At 44.8% G+C, this 20409-nt stretch overlaps 1 protein-coding gene across 2 annotated transcripts in view; it reads right to left on the bottom strand.

Moving 5' to 3' along the window:
- Window positions 1-258: 258 nt before the first annotated feature.
- TDRD9 (tudor domain containing 9) overlaps window positions 259-20409 on the bottom strand; it is a 107894-nt gene continuing 87743 nt past the window's right edge. Inside the window, exons 33-36 of one of the 2 annotated variants that reach the window (XM_043489291.1) lie at window positions 16275-16413; window positions 12242-12360; window positions 3897-3969; window positions 259-402 (exon numbers count right to left, since the gene is read on the bottom strand). In XM_043489291.1, the coding sequence (XP_043345226.1) occupies window positions 301-402; window positions 3897-3969; window positions 12242-12360; window positions 16275-16413 (433 nt within the window). In that variant the 3' untranslated portion in view covers window positions 259-300. Of the gene's footprint in view, window positions 403-3896; window positions 3970-12241; window positions 12361-16274; window positions 16414-20409 lie in introns of those variants that run through there. The other variant, XR_006273516.1, reaches the window with a different exon arrangement.

The raw sequence follows: 20409 nt of genomic DNA, 5'->3' as shown, positions 1-20409 counted from the left end.
GGCATTTAAACCATGGCAACAAGGCAGAACACATGCTGGATCCAGAACCTCACACCGAACACTACCTACGGATATTTACTTTAATAACTGAGCGCAAAGAGAACCTTTTTCCAAATGAAGTCTTCCTTCAGAACAATTTTTCCCAAAAGGTTTAATACAGTGATTTTCTGTTTCTAGAGAAGACCAGACTTTTCCCAGCCCTTCCCACGTGAACAGAAACACCACCCTCCAGCCCCGACCCAGGAGGCGAGCGCCCGGAGCTCTCAGGGGCGGGGCGCCGTGGGGGGCCGGGCCGGCCCTCTAGGAGCTGAGCACGATCAGCTTGTGGAGCTGGTACAGGAAGGTGTTCTTGCCCCTGCTGGTCTCCCGGTCTGCCTGCTCCATCACCAGCTTCGGATCAACCTGTCGGGGCAAAAGGGCCAGTCAGGCTCTGCAACAGCGCTTTTCTAGACATAAAGTAAAACAAAGTAATGCACACACACAGACCTCATGTGTGTGTACAGAGAGCACAGGAAGCACGCTTCAATTTCCCAAGAATATTTATAGAATGCTTCTCTACTCTCACAACATCCATCTTTCAATCCGTCTTAATAATACAGTAACCTTTACTCAGAAATCTCCCTCGCATTCTTTTATATAAACATGAACAGCAACTTCACAGAGGCATTAGAGCAGGTGTAAGTTTTCTGAACGGCTTCCTAACTAAGTCTTGCTACTAGCTTCACACCCCCAAGGAGGCTGTGGCAGAGGTGGCCGGCGCGCCCTCCACATCCCTCCCCATGGGCAGAGCTCGTGCGGGTGACAGAGCGGCTCCAGTGACCGGTGCTCAGCGCCTTAACAGGGGAACCCCGTCGTGGGCACACAGACAGCAGGAACATTGCAGACCTGGAGTAGAAAACACCGTCTGCAGGGGCAGCGTCTCACTTCCCTGCCAAAGGGATGAGGAACCGCTGCCCCAGCTGGTTCCCTTATACAGACAGCCTTGGCTCCAGGATTATTCCCATTCAATCACTAAGTCGTGTCCGATTCTCTGCGACCCCATGGACTGCAGCACACAGACTCCTCTGTCCTCCACTATTTCTCGGAGTTTGCTCAAAGTCACATCCATTAAGTCAGCAACGCCATCCAACCATCTCATCCTCTGCTGTCCCCTTCTCCTGCCCTCAATCATTCCCAGCATCAGGGTCTTTTCCAATGACTCAGCTCTTCAAATCAAGTGGCCACAGTATTAGAGGTTCAGCATCAGTCCCTCCAACAAATATTCAGGGTTGACTTCCTTTAGGATTGACTGGTTTGATCTCCTTGCTGTCCAGCTACCTTCTCTAGCACAATGCGAAAGCATCAGTTCTTTAGCACTCAGGCTTCCTTAAGTCTCACATCCATACATGACTACCGGAAAAACCACAGCTTTGACTAGATGGACCTTTGCTGGCAAAGTGGTATCTCTGCTTTTTAATATGCTGTCTAGGTTTGTCATAGCTTTTCTTCCAGGGAGCAAGCGTCTTTTAATTTTGTGGTTGCAGTCACTGTCTGCAATGACTTTGGAGTTCAAGAAAATAAAGTCTCTCACTGTTTCCCCTTTTCCTCCATCTATCTGCCATGAAGTGTTGGGACCAGATACCATGATCTTAGTTTTCTGAATGTTGAGTTTTAAATCAGATTTTTCACTCTCCTCTTTCACTTTCATCAAAAGGCTCTTTAGTTCTTCTTTGCCTTCTGCCATAAGGGTAGTGTCATTTGCATATCTGAGGTTGTTATTTCTCTCGACAATCTTGATTCCAGCTTGTGCTTTACCCATCCTAGCATTTCACATGATGGATTCTGCATGTGAGTTAATTAAGCAGGGTGACAATATATAGCTTTGACGTACTCCTTACCCAATCTGGAACAAGTCCATTGTTCCATGTCCAGTTCTAACTGTTGCTTCTTAACCTGCATACAGGTTTCTCAGGGGACAGATAAGGTGATCTGGTATTCCCATCTCTTTTAAGAATTTTCTATAGTTTGTTGTGAAGTCAAAGGGCTTCCCTTGTGGCTCAGCTGGTAAAGAACCTGGGTTTGACCCCTGGGTTGGGAAGATCTCCTGGAGAAGGGAAAGGCTACCCATTCCAGTATTCTGGCCTGGAGAATTCCATGGACTGTATAGTCCATGGGGCTGCAAAGAGTCAGACATGACTGAATGACTTACACTTCACTTCACACAGTCAAAGGCTTTAGTGTAGTCAATGAAGAAGTAGATGTTTTCTGGAATTCCCCTTTTTCTATTATCCAACAGATGTTGGCAATTTGATCTCTGGTTCCTCTGCCTTTTCTAAATCTAGATTGTGCATGTGGAAGTTCTCGGTTGACATACTGTTGAAGCCTAGTTTGGAGAATTTTGAACATTACTTTGCTAGCGTGTGAGGTGAATGCAATTGTGGGGTGGTTTGAGCATTCTTTGGCATTGTCTTTCTTTGGGACTGGAATGAAAACTGATCTTTTCCAGTCCTGTGGCCACTGCTGAGTTTTCCAAATTTGCTGACATACTGAGTACAGCACTTTCACAGGATCATCTTTTAGGATTTGAAATAGCTCAACTGGAATTCCATCATCTCCACTAGCTTTGTTTATAGTGATGCTTCCTAATGCTCACATTCTGGGATGTCTGGCTCTAGGTGAGTGATCACACCATCATCGTTGGTGTTGATCTTTTTTGTACAGTTCTTCTGTGTATTCCTGCTACCTCTTCTTAATATCTTCTGCTTCTGTTAGGTCCATACCATTTCTGTCCATTTATTGTGTCCATCTTTGCATGAAATGTTCCCTTCATATCTCGAATTTTCCCAACGAGATCTCTAGTCCTTCCCATTCTGTTGTTTTCCTCTATTTCTTTGCGTTGTTCCCTTAAGAAGGCTTCCTTATCTCTCCTTGCTACTCTCTGGAACTCTGCAGTCAGTTGGGCATATCTTCCCCTTTCTTGTTTGCCTTTGATGTCTCTTCTTTTCTCTTGGCTCTAGGATTAGAGCTTCAAATTCCTCACTGGGCTCCTTTCCTGAAATCACATTTTATTCTCTTCTCTAAATCTCATGGGCAGGAAATGTCATGGTGCCCAGTGTGGGCCCCGCCACACTTCACAAGTGCTGTGGGCCGAACCGTGTCGTCCAGACCCCCAGTGTAACAGTGTTAGGAGGCAGGCCTTTGGGCAGTAGTCGGGCTAGATGAGGTGAGGGGGAGGCTCTCATGATGGATCAGTGCCTTTGCAGGAAGAGACCTCAGAGAGCATGCCGCCCACTCTCCGCCACGCAAGGGCACGGTGAGAAGGTGGATGTCTGCAAGTGGGAGGAAAGCCCTCGGCAGAACCCCGCCACGCCGGGACCCTCAGCACCCACGTCCAGCCTCTAACACTGTCACAAAATAAACTGCTGCTGCTGTTCCTACCCAGTGGGTGGCATATCATTATGACAACCAGAGAAGACTAAAACAACCACAAACGTACCCTAAGTGCTCATCCAGACATTCATACCTGTTTTATCTAGAAGTAAAGGATGATTAGCCTGGGGTCTAACTTTTCACATACGGTATACTATCCAGAGGGCTTCCTGCCAATGCAGGAGACTCGAGTTCAATCCCTGGGTCAGGAAGACCCCTGGAAGAGAAATGGCAACCCACTCCAGTATCTTGCTGGGAAAACTCCATGGACAGAGGAGCCTGGAGGGCTACAGTTCATGGGGTTGCAAGGAGTCGGACGTGACTGAGTGACCGAACGACGCCCTACGCAGCAGCGGCAGGCTGCCTGCAGCCCCGCCACATGACTGACGGCCCTGCCCACCCTGCCGGCGCCCCTGCCCTCCCGCCTGCTCCACCCTGAGGCCCTCCTGCGGGCAGGCGGCCCGCATGGCCTCAGGCTTCTCGCTTACCTGATTCCACTCGTATGGCTTCTCATGCCACTTGGGAACAACCTTCTGTCTTGGTTTCAATTGGCAAAACAGACTAAAATTTTAAAAAAGAGAGTTTAAGTCATCTTAATTGTATGTTAGTAACTGAAAACACTACTATGATATTTAAAAAGAGACTTAAATTCTATGCACTTTCTCTCAGAATTATAACTCCAGTAAGTTTTTTAAAAGGTCAAAATTTATGTAATTGTGATCAGAGAATATTTTAATCCACTATACATTCAAAAGGGTTTCCCTGATAGCTCAGTTGGTAAAGAATCCGCCTGCAATGCAGAAGACCCCAGCTCAATTCCTGGGTCAGGAATATCCGCTGGAGAAGGGATAGGTTACCCACTCCAGTATTCTTGGGCTTCCCTTGTGGCTCAGCTGGTAGAGTCTGTCTGCAGTGCGGGAGACCTGGGTTTGATCCCTGTGTTGGGAAGATCCCCTGGAGAAAGGCAAGGCTGCCCACCGCAGTATTCTGGCCTGAAGAATTCCATGGGGTCGCAAGGAGCCAGACACAACTGAGTGACTGACTCTCACTTTCACGCATTCAGAAGCAGGGGATAGAGTGGCGCGGCCTCTAAGGCTGACCGCTGTGCACTGTTCCCCTGGAGCCAGCACAGGCCACTCCATCACCCAACATCTCTGCGTCACTGAGTCAAGTTCTGGGAAATGTAACAGAAGCGTGTATACCATTTACTCTTAAGCAGCTGTGACAAGCTGGAAATGTCAAAAGGCTGAGATAGAGAATTCTAGCAATAAGAGAATAAAGAAGTTTGCAAATCTTCTTGCACCTCCTTCCTCCCCAGCAATTATAAAACTAAACACGATTGTTCAAGGAACACATCTGAAGGCTCTGGATGTTAACCAAAAGCAAAGAAGTTGAAAAGCATTCATTCAAGAAAAACTGCTGAACTCCAGGCAGCAAGAGCAGAGTCTGCGGAGTTCGAGCCTGCGGCTGCTCCCACCCACCCTCATGCCCACCCTAGCAGCTCACCCTGCTCCCAGCCACACTCACACCCACCCCAGCAGCTCAACCTGGCGCTCCAGAGTTCCAGGGGAGCTGGCCGTGAGAACAGGCTTCCTCATGGCCAGACTGACTTCACTTAGTCTGAAGCAGAGGGTGAAGCCTCACGCCTGGCAGCACTGTCAGACGAGCGCAGGAGGAAATAAACAGAGAAAGCCCCAGCTCTGCAAGCCTTTGGCCGTGGTCCTGCTTGGGGCCAGCACAGACCAGCAGACTCCCCGGAAACACCCGAGGGCGGCAGAGGCCAGCGGGGCTCCCAGACGGCCCCTAGGTGGTGGGGAAGCTGCACACACAGGCGCAGAGGAGCCCGACGAAGGCCCCAAGCCCGCCACAGGCCCGGCGAAAATACAAGGCAGAGAAGAGTTTAACACTGCCGGAACCCCAGAGGCACTGCCAATCCACACACAGACCCACCAGCAAAGGGCAGAAACCTCAGTGATGCAGGGGTCCAAGCACAACTTCTGACTCATCAAAGGCTGAGCACTTAGCCACGCAGACACAAGGACTACCCCTAACAAGCCAGGCTGAAAAATAAAAGGAGAATTTAAAAAAAAAAAACAAAAAACACAAGTATCAGTGGCCTTACAACATGGTAGGGAAACCCATTCTGCAGAATCCTTCAGGGAATAATCAAAATCCTACATATATACTACATTACCTAAAATACTTAATTTTTAGCAAAATATGTGAGAAACAGGAATGTGTGACCCACACTCAGGAATAAAACAGCAGGCAACAGAAGCTGACTGAGTGGGCTCAGATGTGGGTTTAGCAGGTAAGACTTCAAAGAGGCCACTGCAAGCACATACAAAGAATTAAAGCAAACCATGTTTAAAGAAACAGAGGAAAACATGATGATAACGACTCAAAGGTAATCTCACTAAAAGTTTAAAACTATACACAAGAACCAAAGAGAAATTTTAGAATTGAAAGGTACAATAATGGAAATGAAGGAGTCCTTACAGGAGACCAGAATCCGTAGGAGTGAGACAGAAGCAGAGTCAGTGAACTTAAGGACAGAGCAACAGACGTCACCTAACTGAACAACAGGCAGGAGGAGGACGCAGAAGAACGCTCAGAGCCTCCGAGACCAGCGGGACAACGTCAGCTGTACACAAACACACGTGCGATGGGAGTCCCCAAGGAGAGAGCAGGAGCAGGGCAGAAAGGAGGCTTCTAAAAATTCAAAGATGCAAGTAGGTTATAAGTAAAAGGACAGGAAAAGATATGTCATGAAAACAGTAACCAAACCAAGCAGCATAGCTGTATCAGGCAAAACAGACTTTTAAACAAGAAGTATTATCAGAATAGAGAATTCATAATGATAAAAGAGCTAATACCTCAGGAAGATACAAAATTATAAATGTAAACAAGTCTAATAGAGCCCCAAAAGACATAAAGGAAAACTGACAGAGTTGAGAAGAGAAATACTTCTCCTTCAATAATTAGAAATTTTAATATCCCAGTTTCGATTTTCATAAAACTAGAAAGAAAATCAGCAAGCATAGTGAATCCTAGAACACCACCCACCATTGACCCACCCAGCATCTACAGAGAACCCCATCCAACAATGCATATATTCTTCTCAAGTGAACACAGAACAATTTCCAGGAAAGACTGTGTGCCAGGCCATAAAGCAAGTCTCAATACATTTTAAAAGAAATTATGAAAGACTGAAGTCATTCATTTCAGTATAAGACCTACAACAGAAATACATTATATATTAACAACTTAAAATATTTGGAAAATCTCAAAAAATATTTGAAAATTAAACAGTATGCTTCTAAATAATGCAAAGAAAAAAATCACAAAGGAAACTAGAGAATACTTTTAAAAGAATCAAAATCAAAATACAACTGATCAAAAAGTACGGGCTGCAGCAAAAACAGTAATGGAGGGAATTTTACAGGTTTAAATGTAACAGAAAAGAAGTTCTCAAAATAATAATCAAAGCTTCTAAGTTACGAAATTGGAAAAAGAGCAAGTTAGGCCCAAAGCAACCAGAAGCAAGGGAATAATTACGATGAGAGTAAACATCAATGAAACAGAAAAGATAAACATTAGGGGGGAAAATCTACGAAACCAGAAGTTAGTTCTTTGAAGAGATCAATAGAATTGATAAACTTTAGAAAAGCTAACCAAGAAAAAAGAGAGACGATACACACAAAAAACCCAAAGCAAGAAAGGGGGACGTGATTGCCAACTGCGCAGAGAAAAGGGCCCCTGGAGAAGATTCTGAACAGCTGCATGCCAACTAGTTCATTTAAATGAACTGAACAAAATTCTTAGGACACAAATGATCAAAACTGACTTAAAAAGAAATAGAAAATCTGAATCAACCTAAAACACAAGAAATTGAAGTAGTAATTTAAAATCTCCCCACAAAGAGAAGTCCAAGTTCAGATATTTCATTGGTAAACTCTATCAAATATTTAAAGAGATAATATCAATCCTATACAAACTCTTTCTGAAAACAGTGTCAGGAAACACTTCCTAACTCGTTCTGTGAAGCCAGTGCCATTCTGATACCAAATCCAAGAAAGAAATCACAGGAAACTTCAGACCAGTGAGTGAGCCTCATAAACATAGAGGGAAAACCCTAACAACAGAAACAGCAAACGAGTTATCAAGAGAATTACACACTATGTGGAATGCATCCCAAGAATGCAAACCTAGTTATAACACCCAAAAGGCCATTAATATAATACACTATATAAACTTTAAAAAACACAGTTTTCTCACAGACACAAAAAAGGCACTGGCACAATGTGACATTGTTCCCCGATAAAAGCTGCCAGCAAACTGGGAACAGAAAGGAACTCCTTCAACCTGATAGAGCGCCTCCACAGAAAGCCTACAGCCAGCACCACACTCAACCAATGACAAGGCTTCTTCCTAAAACTGGGACCGAGGCAAGGGCATGTGCGCTCATCACCTCTGTTTAACAACATACTGAGGGGTCTAACCAGCGAATAAAACGGAGAAAAAAATTAAGAGCATACAGATTGGAAAGGAAGAAGTAAAACTGTCTTTACTCACAGATATAATCCTGTATGTAGGAAATCCTAAAGAATCTACAAGAACTACTGGCACTATTTAATAAGGTCACAGGATAAAAGACCAGTGTATAAAAATCAATTGTTCATTTGTAACAATGCATAATGCAAAAATAAAGAAATTTATTTAAACTCACAATAGCATCAAAAAGACAAAAATATTTAGAAATAATTTTAAAAGTGCAAGCCCTGCACACTGAAAGCCACAGAAGCGCTGAGTGAAGCTGAAGGGTCTAACGGACGTTCCATCCTGGTGGGCCCAGCAGCTCAACACTGCCAAGATGGCGACTCTCCTCACACTCATCAGTGAAGCTGAAGGGTCTGACAGACATTCCATCCGGGTGGGCCCAGCGGCTCAACACTGCCAAGATGGCGACTCTCCTCACACTCATCAGTGAAGCTGAAGGGTCTGACAGACATTCCATCCGGGTGGGCCCAGCGGCTCAACACTGCTAAGATGGCAACCCTCCTCACACTCATCAGTGAAGCTGAAGGGTCTAACAGACATCCCATCCGGGTGGGCCCAGCGGCTCAACACTGCTAAGATGGCGCCTCTCCTCACACTCATCAGTGAAGCTGAAGGGTCTAACAGACATCCCATCCAGGTGGGCCCAGCGGCTCAACACTGCCAAGATGGCGCCTCTCCTCACACTCATCAGTGAAGCTGAAGGGTCTGACAGACATTCCATCCGGGTGGGCCCAGCGGCTCAACACTGCCAAGATGGCGACTCTCCTCACACTCATCAGTGAAGCTGAAGGGTCTGACAGACATTCCATCCGGGTGGGCCCAGCGGCTCAACACTGCCAAGATGGCAACCCTCCTCACACTCATCTGCAGACTCAACACAATCCCCAGCACGACTTCTGCAGGGTTTATTGTAGACACTGACAAGCCGATCCTAAATCTTACATGGAAAGAAAAAGGATCTAGAAAAGTAAAAGCAACATTGAAAAAAAAACAAAAACAAAATACAAGGACTAACACTATTCAATTTCAGGAATTACTATTAAAAACAGACATAAGTCAATAGAACAAAAGAGGAAGTTCATAAATAAACCTAAAAGGACCAATTTATTTTTGACAGGTCCCAAGGTAATTCAATGAGGGAAAAGAAAGTTCTTCAGCAAATGTTATAACATATAATATGATGTTATGATGCTATAACATATAACAACTCGATGTTCATATGTGAGAAAACAAACTTCAAAGACTCTTACATGTCATATCACATTCAAATATCATCTCAAAATGGATCAAAAACCTAAATACAAGAAGGTGGTGCAGCGGTAAAGAACTGCCTGCTAATGCAGGAGACACAGGAGACACAGGTTCAATCCCTGGGTCAGGAAGATGCCCTGGAGAAGGAAATGGCAACCCACTGCAGTTTTCTTGCCTGGAAAATTCCACGGACAAAGAAGCCTGTCCATGAGGTCACACAGAGCTAGACACGACTGAGCAACTGAACACAAATATAAGAGAGGGAAACAGGAGAAAACCTTTATGACCTTGCATATAACACCAAAAGCATACACCACACCAAAGATGAAGTAGATATCATCAAAGTTAAATCTGTGTGTTCTTCAGAATATGAAAATTAAAATGAAAATGAAAAGACAAACTACACGATGGGGAAAGTATCTGCAAATTTATTCATAAGAGACTTTCAGCAAGTATTAAGAAAGAATGTCTACAACTCAGTAATAAGATGACAATCAACCCAATTAAAAAACAGGGGAAAGGTCTGAAATATCAATAACCTCAGATATGCAGATGACACCACCCTTATGGCAGAAAGCAATCAGGAACTAAAGAGCCTCTTAATGAAGGTGAAAAAGGAGAGTGAAAAAGCTTGCTTAAAGCTCAACATTCAAAAAACAAAGATCGTGGCGTTGGGTCCCATCACTTCATGGCAAATAGATGGGGAAACAATGGAAACAGCGACCAACTTTATTTTTTTGGGTTCCAAAATTACTGCAGATGGTGACTATAGCCACGAAATTAAAAGACGCTTGCTCCTTGAAAGAAAAGCTATGATCAACCTAGACAGTGCACTAAAAAGCAGAGACACTGCTGACAAAGGTCTACCTTGTCAAAGCTATGGTTCTTCCAGTAGTCATGAATGGACGTGAGTTGGACCATAAAGAAAGCTGAGTGCCCAAGAATTGATGCTTTTGAACTGTGGTGTTGGAGAAGACTCTTGAGAGTCCCTTGGACTGCAAAGAAATCAAACCAGTCAATCCTAAAGGAAATTAATCCTGAACATTCCTTAGAAGAACTGATGCTGAAGCTCCAATACCTGATGCGAAGAACTGACTCGTTGGAAAAGACCCTGATGCTGGGAAAGATTGAAGGCAGGAGGAGAAGAGGACAACAGAGGATGAGATGGTTGGATGGAATCACCAACTTGATGGACATGAGTTTGAGCACGCTCTGGGAGTTGGTAATAGACAGGGAAGCCTGGTATGCTGCAGTCCATGGGGTCACAAAGAGTTGGACACGACTGACAGACTGAATTGCACTGTAAGGCCACGAGATTAACTACAATAAAAAACTCACAATCAAGTGCAGGCAAGGATGTGGAGAAAAGGGAACGGTCATACATTGCTGGCGGGAATGTGATATAGGAGTCACCTTGAAAACCAGTTTGTCCATTTCTTAAAAAATTAACAAATTTACCATACAACCTACCGCTCCACTCCTAGGTATCTACCCAAGAGAGAAGATACACGTCCATTCAAAGACTACGTGCCTTCCCAGAGCAGCATTACTCAAAACAGCCTAATACTGGAAACAACCCAAGCATTTCAACAACTGCTGAATGGGAAGACGAAACATGACATACACACACAGTGGGGTACTGGTCACCAAGAAGAAACACATTACAACACGGATGAGCCTCAAACATACTCTGCTAAACAAATGAAGCCAGATTTTTTAAATCATTAGGTCAATTATAAAAAATTTTCAGAGAAGACAAATCAATGGAGACCATAAGAGGCCAGTGGTTGCCTGGAGTTCAGGTGGGGACAGGAGCTGCTGACAAATGGATGGGAAGGACTGGTGATTCTAAAAACAGCTTCTTTGAGGTCATTATATACTTTAATTGATTCTAAGTATGCAATTTAATAATTTTAGTAGATTTACAGCGTTGTGTGACTATCACCACAATTCTGTTTTAAGGTTATTTGTAAGTCAGCTTTGGGGATGACAGAACGTTGTAGCAGAGTTGTGCTGTGCTGAGCACAACTCCACACACTCACTGAAAACCACTGAACTGCACCCAACCTCCCTCCCCCCATGCGGAGCCCAGCAAGTCAGGACCGGCCTTGGGGGTGGGGGGTGCCCTCAGGACAAGCAGGGCGGTGCCTGGTCCCTGGGAGCACAGCTGCATCGGGACGGGGCCTGCGACACCGCGGAGACTTGCCGCGCCTCCCACGTGGATCTTGCTGGGTCTCCTTCAGTTTCAGGAGCACTTCTAATGTTTTACAACACGGGGTCCCTCCGGAGCTGGTCATGTGCTGCATCCACCGGGCGCACACCCTGAGGTGACCTCTGTGCTGCGTGTGTGAACTTCAACATAAACTGCACCTCAGCCTCCGTCACAGTCGCAAAGGCAGCGCTAAGTGTCTGTCGCCCTGCTGCTCGCTGTCCTCAGCTGGCTCCCGGCAGGCCAGGCCACCGTCCCGGGCCAGGCAGGGTCTGCAGCCAGCCCAGGAGAGAGGCTGAGCGCGGCTCGCGGGACCCAACGTGCCCAGGGCCTCTGTCTGCTCCTCCCCACCTTGTCCCGCGCCTCGGCCTCCTCTGAGCCGTCCAGGCTGACCTGGCCTCACGGGCTGCCCCAGTCAGGGCCCTGGTCACAGGGCGTCCAGCAAGCGGCAAGCTAGAGCCAGCTGGGAAGCTCCAGAGAGGGACTCAGTTCCCGTGAGGTGGTCCTCGAGCCGGGGGCCCCTCATCTCTCCGCCCTCAAGGTGCCCACCGTGGACCCCCTCTGCCCTGCCGTGCCGGCTGGAGGGCTCTCTGTATTACACTGTTTTCAAACCGCCCCGCTTCCTGCCCGGCTCCCAGCGGACACCCAGGACATGGCCCGCTGCTCCCAGGAAGCTGAGGCCTCTGTCCCGGCACGTGGGAGACACGTCCGCACTTCAGAGGCTTAACCCAGCACATGCATTTGTCACAGACAGTGGAAAACACTCACAGTCCAGACGGCTAAGAAAGAAGCCCGCGTGGCCACCCAGCTCACCCTAAGAGTTTCTGGCGACTGTTGTCCTGTAACTGCGCGATCCTTTCCGGTCCAAGACACTTGGATCCATTCGGTCCATCGCACACTAGCTTGTTGACAGCAGCTCTGAGAATGTTAATCTGTAAATAAACAGCAACATACATGCTCACGTGGTTCTACTGTGATTGAATCTCAGTCTACATTTAAATAATTCATAAACATTCGATTTAGTATTTTCACAATTATCGTCAGTATGGTTTCTGGAACAAATTATCAAAGCAAAAACAACACCGGTAAAGTGAAAGCTGTATCAGACTCTTGACAACCCCATGGACTGTAGCCCACCAGGCTTCTCTGTCCATGGGATTTCCAGGCAAGAATATTGGAGTGGATTGCCATTTCCTTTTCCCGGAGATCTTCCTGACCCAGGGATCGAACCCAGGTCTCCTGCATTGCAGGCAGATTCTTTACTGTCTGAGCCACCAACTATCATGATTTAAGAAACAATGACAAAAGGGAAAAAAAAAAAACAGTCAGGAAGGTTCAGGCTTTTCAGTGTAAGCACACTCTTTAAACTTCTGTTCTAGAATGTAACGGTTTAGCCCGTGGGGCTACACTGTTCAAAACCTACTTGCATCTTATACACAGGAAGCCCCTGTATCTGTGGACTCAAAAAATCTTGGATCAAAAACATTCAGAAAAAAAAAAAACTCCACAAAGTTCCCAAAAGCAGAACTTGAATTTACTGTACACTGGCAACTATTTACAGAGCATTTACACTGTGTTAGGTGTTATAGGTAATCTAGAGACAATTTAAAGTACTGGGTTGGCTGAGAGGCTCCCTGGGGTTGTTTACTGGCTCGTTTATTTATGGCTGCACCGGGCCTTCATTGCTGCTTGCGGGCTCTCTCTTGTTGCGGGTCGGGGGCGCCGCAGGGGGCCGCGTGACTGTTCGCTGCGATGCCCAGGCTTCTCACTGCCGTGCTTCTCTCGCGGTGGAGCTCAGGCTCCAGCCGCTGCAGCACGTGGGCTCCGTCGGCTGCCATGTGCGGGCGCGGGCTGAGTTGCTCCGAGGCATGTAGGCTGTTCCCAGGTCAGGGACTGAACCTGAGTCCCCTGCACTGGCCGAGCGATTCTTAGCCACTGCGCCACCAGGTAAGTCCTTCTGTTTTTTAAGTAAAAACAAATGACACCTTTTTCATTTTCACCAAGAACTTTGTTCAGTGTATTCACTGTTTTGTTCCACTACCTTCTGTGATTTTTCAGGCAACTTCGTAACTCCGTCTTTCCAAAAACTTTTTATCTTTTTGAGAAGAGAACTGTTTCAGGTGCCTTTTACAGTCTTTGAGGGAACTGAAATTCTTCCCATTAAGAGAATTCTGTAAAGACCAAAACAAACAGACATCCAAAGATGCGATGTCTGCTGAATACAGTGGTTGAACTAGGATTTCCCAGCCAAGCTGTAATAGCATTTGCTCGGCCATCAAAGAAACATACTGTCTGTGTTATCATGATGGAAGATTACGTGTTTTCTGTTGACTAATTCTGGATGCTTTCGTCAAGTGCTGCCTTCCATTGGTCTAACTGAGCTAGTACTTGGAATTAATCGTTTGCTTTTCCAAAGGGAGCTCATAATAGAGGACGCCCTTCCAACTCCACCATAAACACATCGCCTTCTTTGGATGAAGACCGGGCTTTGGTGTGGTTGGTGATAGTTCATTTCACTTGCCCCACAATCCTTTCTGTTCCACATTAATGCACAGGATTCACTTTTCAGAGCCCATCACAACTTGTTTTAAAAACAGAATGTTTTTGTTATATCTAAGTAAAGAATCATATGCAGTAATACAATCAAGAAGGTTGTCTTCACTTATGTGGAACCCAAATATCATAGTGATTAACATAACCAAGTTGGTGCAAATAACTTTCAATGCTTGATTTGGATATTTTGAGCATGTCAGCTATCTCCTGCGTCGTATTACATTGATTTCCATTAAGGTCTCAATTTGATCACTATCAACTTCAACTGATCTACCTGACCACGGAGCATCATCCAGTCACAAATCTCCAGCACGAAACTTCACAGACCACTTCTAACACATTCAATCAGTCACAGCACCTTCTCCATATGCTGCACAAATTCTGTTTGCATTTCAGTTGCATTTACCTTTCTTGAAATCAAGCATAATGCACCAAAAATGTTGCTTTCTTTTCCATCTTCAGTATTAAAACGGCTACACAAAAATTAACCAATTTTGATAAGCTTTTTTTAAAAATGCATGCTGATATTGACAGCTGTCACAACACAGCCTAACAAAATTGTTTCAGATAAAGTTAAAGATAAGTAACTGCTATTGGAGCCATCTTACAGAAAAAACTAAATGAACTTTTGCATCCCTCACCCCCCCACACCCCATGCCCCCCATGGCCCACAAGTCACAGCCAAGGAATTGACCTGGGTGCCACACTGCTAACTAGACACCAGGCTCCGTGTGGATCTGACTGGTGTCCTCTTCCCACTCCTGGGCCCAATCCACGGCACCTGCAGTCCCGTCTCCCCAGCCTCCTCCTGTCCTGGGCACATTCTCAGGCTTCTCCTGTCTTTTGAGACCTTGACGGTTCTGAGCAGTCAGGTATCTTGGGAGATGCCCCCTAGTTTGGGCTTACGTGATGTTTCTCACATGACTAGGTTGGGCTGGTGAATTTGGGGGAGAGGCCCACAGAGATGGGGGCCATTCTCACTCCATCACATCAGGATGTGTGTGCCATCACCACGACGGGTCACTGGGGATACTGGCCTTGGCCTCTGAGCCCAGACAGTGTCTGCCAGGCTTAGTGAAAGCCAGTCAGTAGTCTAGTCCACTCCTAAAGCAGGGGCAGGGGAAGGGGAGGTTTGAGCTTCACCTCTCAAGTGCTGTTGGGAATTCTCCAGGACAGAAGATTGGTCTCTTCTCCTCATTTGTTTATTCAATCACTGGTTTATATCCCCGCACACTCTAGGGTTATCATCCAACACAACTCCGTTTATTCTGTGGCTCTAACTGCTCCGGCTCTGGCACCGGCTCGCCCATGGCCCTCTGACCAGCCGCGCCCGTTTCCTGAGCACGTCTTCATTCCCGGCACTACAAGGAGCTCCAGGCTCACGTACTTCCTCTGCCCGTTTCTCTGTGGAGTCCCGGATCCTCTTATTGGAAAATCCTATCAGAAACTACCGTCAGGGCCCTGGGTTTGTTCATGGCTGGCTACTGGCTGCCCTTGTTTCTGGCTCTCAGACCGCTGGGGAATCCAGGCACATGTTTGAGATCACGTGTGCACATGTAACTCGCCTGCACGCAGGGAGTTAGACACGAATGCCCACTGAACCGTGCCTCCCGGTCATCCTGCTCACAGGGTGTGCCCCGCCTTCCTCTCCTGCCTGCCTCCAGGTCCTGTCCCACAGTAAGGAGCCGGTGCCCACATCCCTCACTCACCCGCTCCACTCCAGTAACATGCTGAGCCATCTCAGAACTTGCACTCCTTGAGAACAACTTTACCAAGGAAAAAACAGTGTTTATGTGCATTTTCTTTCATCTATAGCCTTACTGTTTCCAGGCAAGCAGTTTTCCAAAATTCCTTGTTCCCTCACCTGTCACAATGCAATTATCCCCCAAACCCTAGCTGGCGCGTGTACGGGCACATGAGCTCAGCCACTCAGTCGTGTCCGACTCTCTGCGACCACGGACTGTGGCCCGCCAGGCTCCTCTGTCCATGGGATTCTCCAGACAAGAACACTGGAGTGGGTTGCCACGCCCTCCTCCAGGGAACCTCCCCGACCCTGGGATGGAGCCCACGACACTTATGTCTCCTGCACCGGCAGGCAGGTTCTTTACCACTGAGCCAACCTTTCTGATCCTCATGGAGCTCAGTACAGGTCTGTGAAAAGGTTCTCATCACAGAGAGACCAGAGGTATAAGCCTGTGTCAACAGCACCGGGTCAGACATGGCATGTTGAACGACTGTACAAACAAAACCGGAGTGAGGAGGAGCTCCCACGCCATGACGACCGTGGCCTTACCTCCATGACATCCTCCACGCTGAACTGCACGTCGAACGCAAGCTCCATGTCATGCTCTGGCAGGATTGGGGCCCCTGTGGTCAGGTTGCACCCCAGGCCACACAGGACGCCAGTATAGCATTTGCCAGCCTGATCAACTCTACAGGAAAAGTTTTGAGAAAAGTTAATTGTTAAGCTACTCGTTTTTTTTGTTTTCAATAGGTAACTTGAGCTTATTTTATATATGTGCACATATATAAAATATTTATTTATTGAAGTATAGTTGATTTATAATGTCATGTTAGTTTTAGGGGCATGGCACAGTGATTCAGGTATACACACACACGCACATACATATAAACACCTGAATATATGGATATACAGAATACATGCATTCCTCTTTAGATTCTTTTCCCTTACAGGTTATTAAAGAACTACTGAGTCGAGTTCCCTGTGCTGCTAAGTAATCCCCTGTTGTTCTCTATTTTGTATCTAGGAGTGTGGTGTGTTAATCCCGCCCCGCCTAACTTATTGCTCTCCCTCCTTTCCCCTTAACCACGGCTGTTTTCTGTATCTGTGAGCCTATTTCTGTTTTGTAAATAAGTGGTATATTTCTCCATCTATTTGTGTCCTCTTCGATTTCTCTCATCAGTGTTTTACAGTTTTCTATATATAGGTCTTTTGTTTCTTTAGGTAGATTTATTCCTAAGTATTTTATTCTTTTCCTCGCAATAGTGAATGGAACTGTTTCCTTAATTTCTCTTTCTGTTTTCTCATTGTTAGTGTATAAGAATGCAAGGGATTTCGGTGTGTTAATTTTATATCCTGAAACTTTACTATATTCATTAGCTCTAAGTAATTTTTTGGTGGTGTCTTTAGGCTTTTCTAGGTAGAGGATCATATCTGCAAACAGTAAGAGTTTCACTTCTTCTTTTCCAATCTGGATTCCTTTGCTGTCTTTTTCTGCTCTGACTGCTGTGGCTAAAACTTCCAAAACTATGTTGAATAGCAGCAGTGAGAGTGGGCACCCTTGTCTTGTTCCTGACTTTAGGGGAAATGCTTTCAATTTTTAACCATTGAGGATCATGTTTGCTGTGGGTTTATCATATATGGCTTTTATTATGTTGAGGTATGTTCCTTCTATGCCTGCTTTCTGGAGGGTTTTTATCATAAATGGATGTCGGATTTTGTCAAAGGCTTTCTCTGCATCTGTTGAGATAATCATATGGCTTTTATCTTTCAATTTGTTAAGGTGGTGTATCACAATGATTGATTTGCAAATACTGAAGAATCCTTGCATCCCTGGGATAAAGTCCTCTTGGTCATGATGTATGATCTTTTTAATATGTTGTTGGATTCTGTTTGCTAGAATTTTGTCGAGGATTTCTGCATCTATGTTCATCAGTGATATTGGCCTGTATAGTTTCCTTTTTTTATGGCCTCTTTGTCTGGTTTTGGTATTAGGGTGATGGTGGCCTCATAGAATGAGTTTGGCAGTTTACCTTCCTCTGCAATGTTCTGGGAGAGTCTGAGTAGGACTGGTGTGAGCTCTTCTCTGAATCTTTGGTAGAATTCACCTGTGAAGCCATCTGGTCCTGGGCTTTTGTCTGTTGGAAGAGTTTTCATTCCAGTTTTCATTTCCATGCTTGTGATGGGTCTGTTAAGGTTTTCTATTTCTTCCTGGTTCAGTTTTGGAAGGTTATACTTTTCTAAGAATTCGTCCATTTCTTCCAAGTTGTCCATGTTATTGTCATATAGCTGCTGACAGTAGTCTCTTATGATCCTTTGTATTTCTGTGTTGTCTGTTGTGATTTCTCCATTTTCATTTCTAATTTTGCTGATTTGATTCTTCTCCCTTTTTTTCTTGATGAGTCTGGCTAACAGTTTGTCTATTTATCTTCTCAAAGAACCAGCTTTTAGTTTTGTTGATTTTTGCTACAGTCTCCTTTGTTTCTTTTTCACTTATTTCTGCCCTAATTTTTATGATTTGTTTCCTTCTACTAACTCTGGGGTTCTTCATTTCTTCTTTTTCTAGTTGCTTTAGCTGTAAAGTTAGGTTATTTGATTTTTTTTTTTCTTGTTTCTTGAGGTAAGCTTGTATTGCTATGAACCTTCCCCTTAGCACTGCTTTTATTGAATCCCATATATTTTGGGTTGTCGTATTTTCATTTTCATTCGTTTCTATGCATATTTTGATCTTTTTAAATTTCTTCTGTGATTTGTTGGTTATTCAGAAGCATGTTGTTTAGTCTCCATATGTTTGGATTTTTAATAGTTTTTTTTTTCCTGTAGTTGACATCTAATCTTACCACATTGTGATCAGAAAAGATGCTTGAAATGATTTCAAATTTTTTTGAATTTACCAAGGCTAGATTTATGGCCCAGGATGTGATCTATCCTGGAGAATGTTCCGTGTGCACTTGAGAAAAAGGTGAAATTCATTGTTTTGGGGTGAAATGTCCTATAGATATCAATTAGGTCTAACTAGTCCATTGTATCATTTAAAGTTTGTGTTTCCTTGCTAATTTTCTGTTTGGTTGATCTATCCATAGCTGTGAGTGGGGTATTAAAGCCTCCCACTATTATTGTGTTATCATTAATTTCCCCTTTCATACTTGTTAGCATTTGCCTTACATATTGCTGTGCTCCTATGTTGGGTGCATATGTAATTGTTAAATCTTTTTCTTGAATTGATCCCTCGATCATTATGTAGTATCCTTTGTCTCTTTTCACAGCCTTTATTTCAAAGTCTATTTTATCTGACATGAGTATTGCTATTACTGCTTTCTTGTGGTCTCCATTTGTATGAAATATCTTCTTCCAGCCCTTCACTTTCAGTCTGTATGTGTCCCTTGGTTTGAGGTGGGTCTCTTGTAGACAGCATATGTAGGGGTCTTGTTTTTGTATCCATTCAGCCAGTCTTTGTCTTTTGGTTGGGGCATTCAACCCATTTACATTTAAGGTAATTATTGATAAGTATGATCCCATTGCCATTTACTTTGTTGTTTTGGGTTCGAGTTTATACACCTTTTCTGTGTTTCCTGTCTAGAGAAGATCCTTTAGCATTTGTTGAAGAGCTGGTTTGGTGGTGCTGAATTCTCTCAGCTTTTGCTTGTCTGTGAAGCTTTTGATTTCACCTTCATATATGAAGGAGATCCTTGCTGGGTATAGTAATCTGGATTGTAGGTTTTTCGCTTTCATCACTTTAAGTATATCCTGCCATTCCCTTCTGCCCTGAAGAGTTTCCATTGAAAGATCAGCTGTTATCCTTATGGGGATCCCCTTGTGTGTTATTTGTTGCTTTCCCCTTGCTGCTTTTAATATTTTCTCTTTGTGTTTGATCTTCGTTAATTTGATTAATATGTGTCTTGGGGTGTTTCGCCCCAGGTTTATCCTGTCTGGGACTCTCTGGGTTTCTTGGACTTGGGTGACTATTTCCTTCCCCATTTTAGTCTTCAACTATTATCTCCTCAAGTATTTTCTCATGCCCTGTCTTCTTCTTCTGGGACTCCTATGATTCAAATGTTGGGGTGTTTAACATTGCCCCAGAGGTTTCTGAGGTTGTCCTCACTTTTCTTTTTTCCTCTCTGCCTCATTTACTTCCACTATTCTATCTTCCACATCACTTATCCTATCTTCTGCCTCAGTTATTCTTCTCTTGTTTCCCTCCAGAGTGCTTTTTATCTCAGTTATTGAATTATTCATTATTGACTTTTTTATTTCTTCAAGGTCCTTGTTAAACATTTCTTGCATCTTCTTAATACTTGTCTCTAGTCTACTTATCTGTAACTCCATTTTGTTTTCAAGATTTTGGATCATTTTTACTATCATTATTCTGAATTCTTTTTCAGGGAGACTCCCTATCTCCTCTTTTGTTTGGTTTGGTGGCCTTTACCCGCTGAATATTTCTCTGCCTTTCCGTTTTGTTTAGGTTGCTGTTTGGGTGGCCTTTCTGCAGGCTGGAAGTTTGTGGTTCCTCTTTATTGTGGAGCCTGCTCCCTGTGGGTGGGGTTGGACGAGTGGCTTGTCAAGGCTTCCTGGTTAGGGGAGCTTGCATCTATGTTCTGGTGGGTGGAGCTGAATCTCTTCTCTCTGGAGTGCAATGAAGTGTCCAGTAGTGAGTTTTGGGGTGTCTGTGGGTTTGGCATGGCTTTGG

Source organism: Cervus canadensis, chromosome 17, assembly GCF_019320065.1.
Source record: "Cervus canadensis isolate Bull #8, Minnesota chromosome 17, ASM1932006v1, whole genome shotgun sequence".
Classification (NCBI taxonomy): domain Eukaryota; kingdom Metazoa; phylum Chordata; class Mammalia; order Artiodactyla; family Cervidae; genus Cervus; species Cervus canadensis.
Note: the sequence above shows the minus strand (reverse complement) of the source record. Positions and strands in the feature narration are given on the sequence as shown.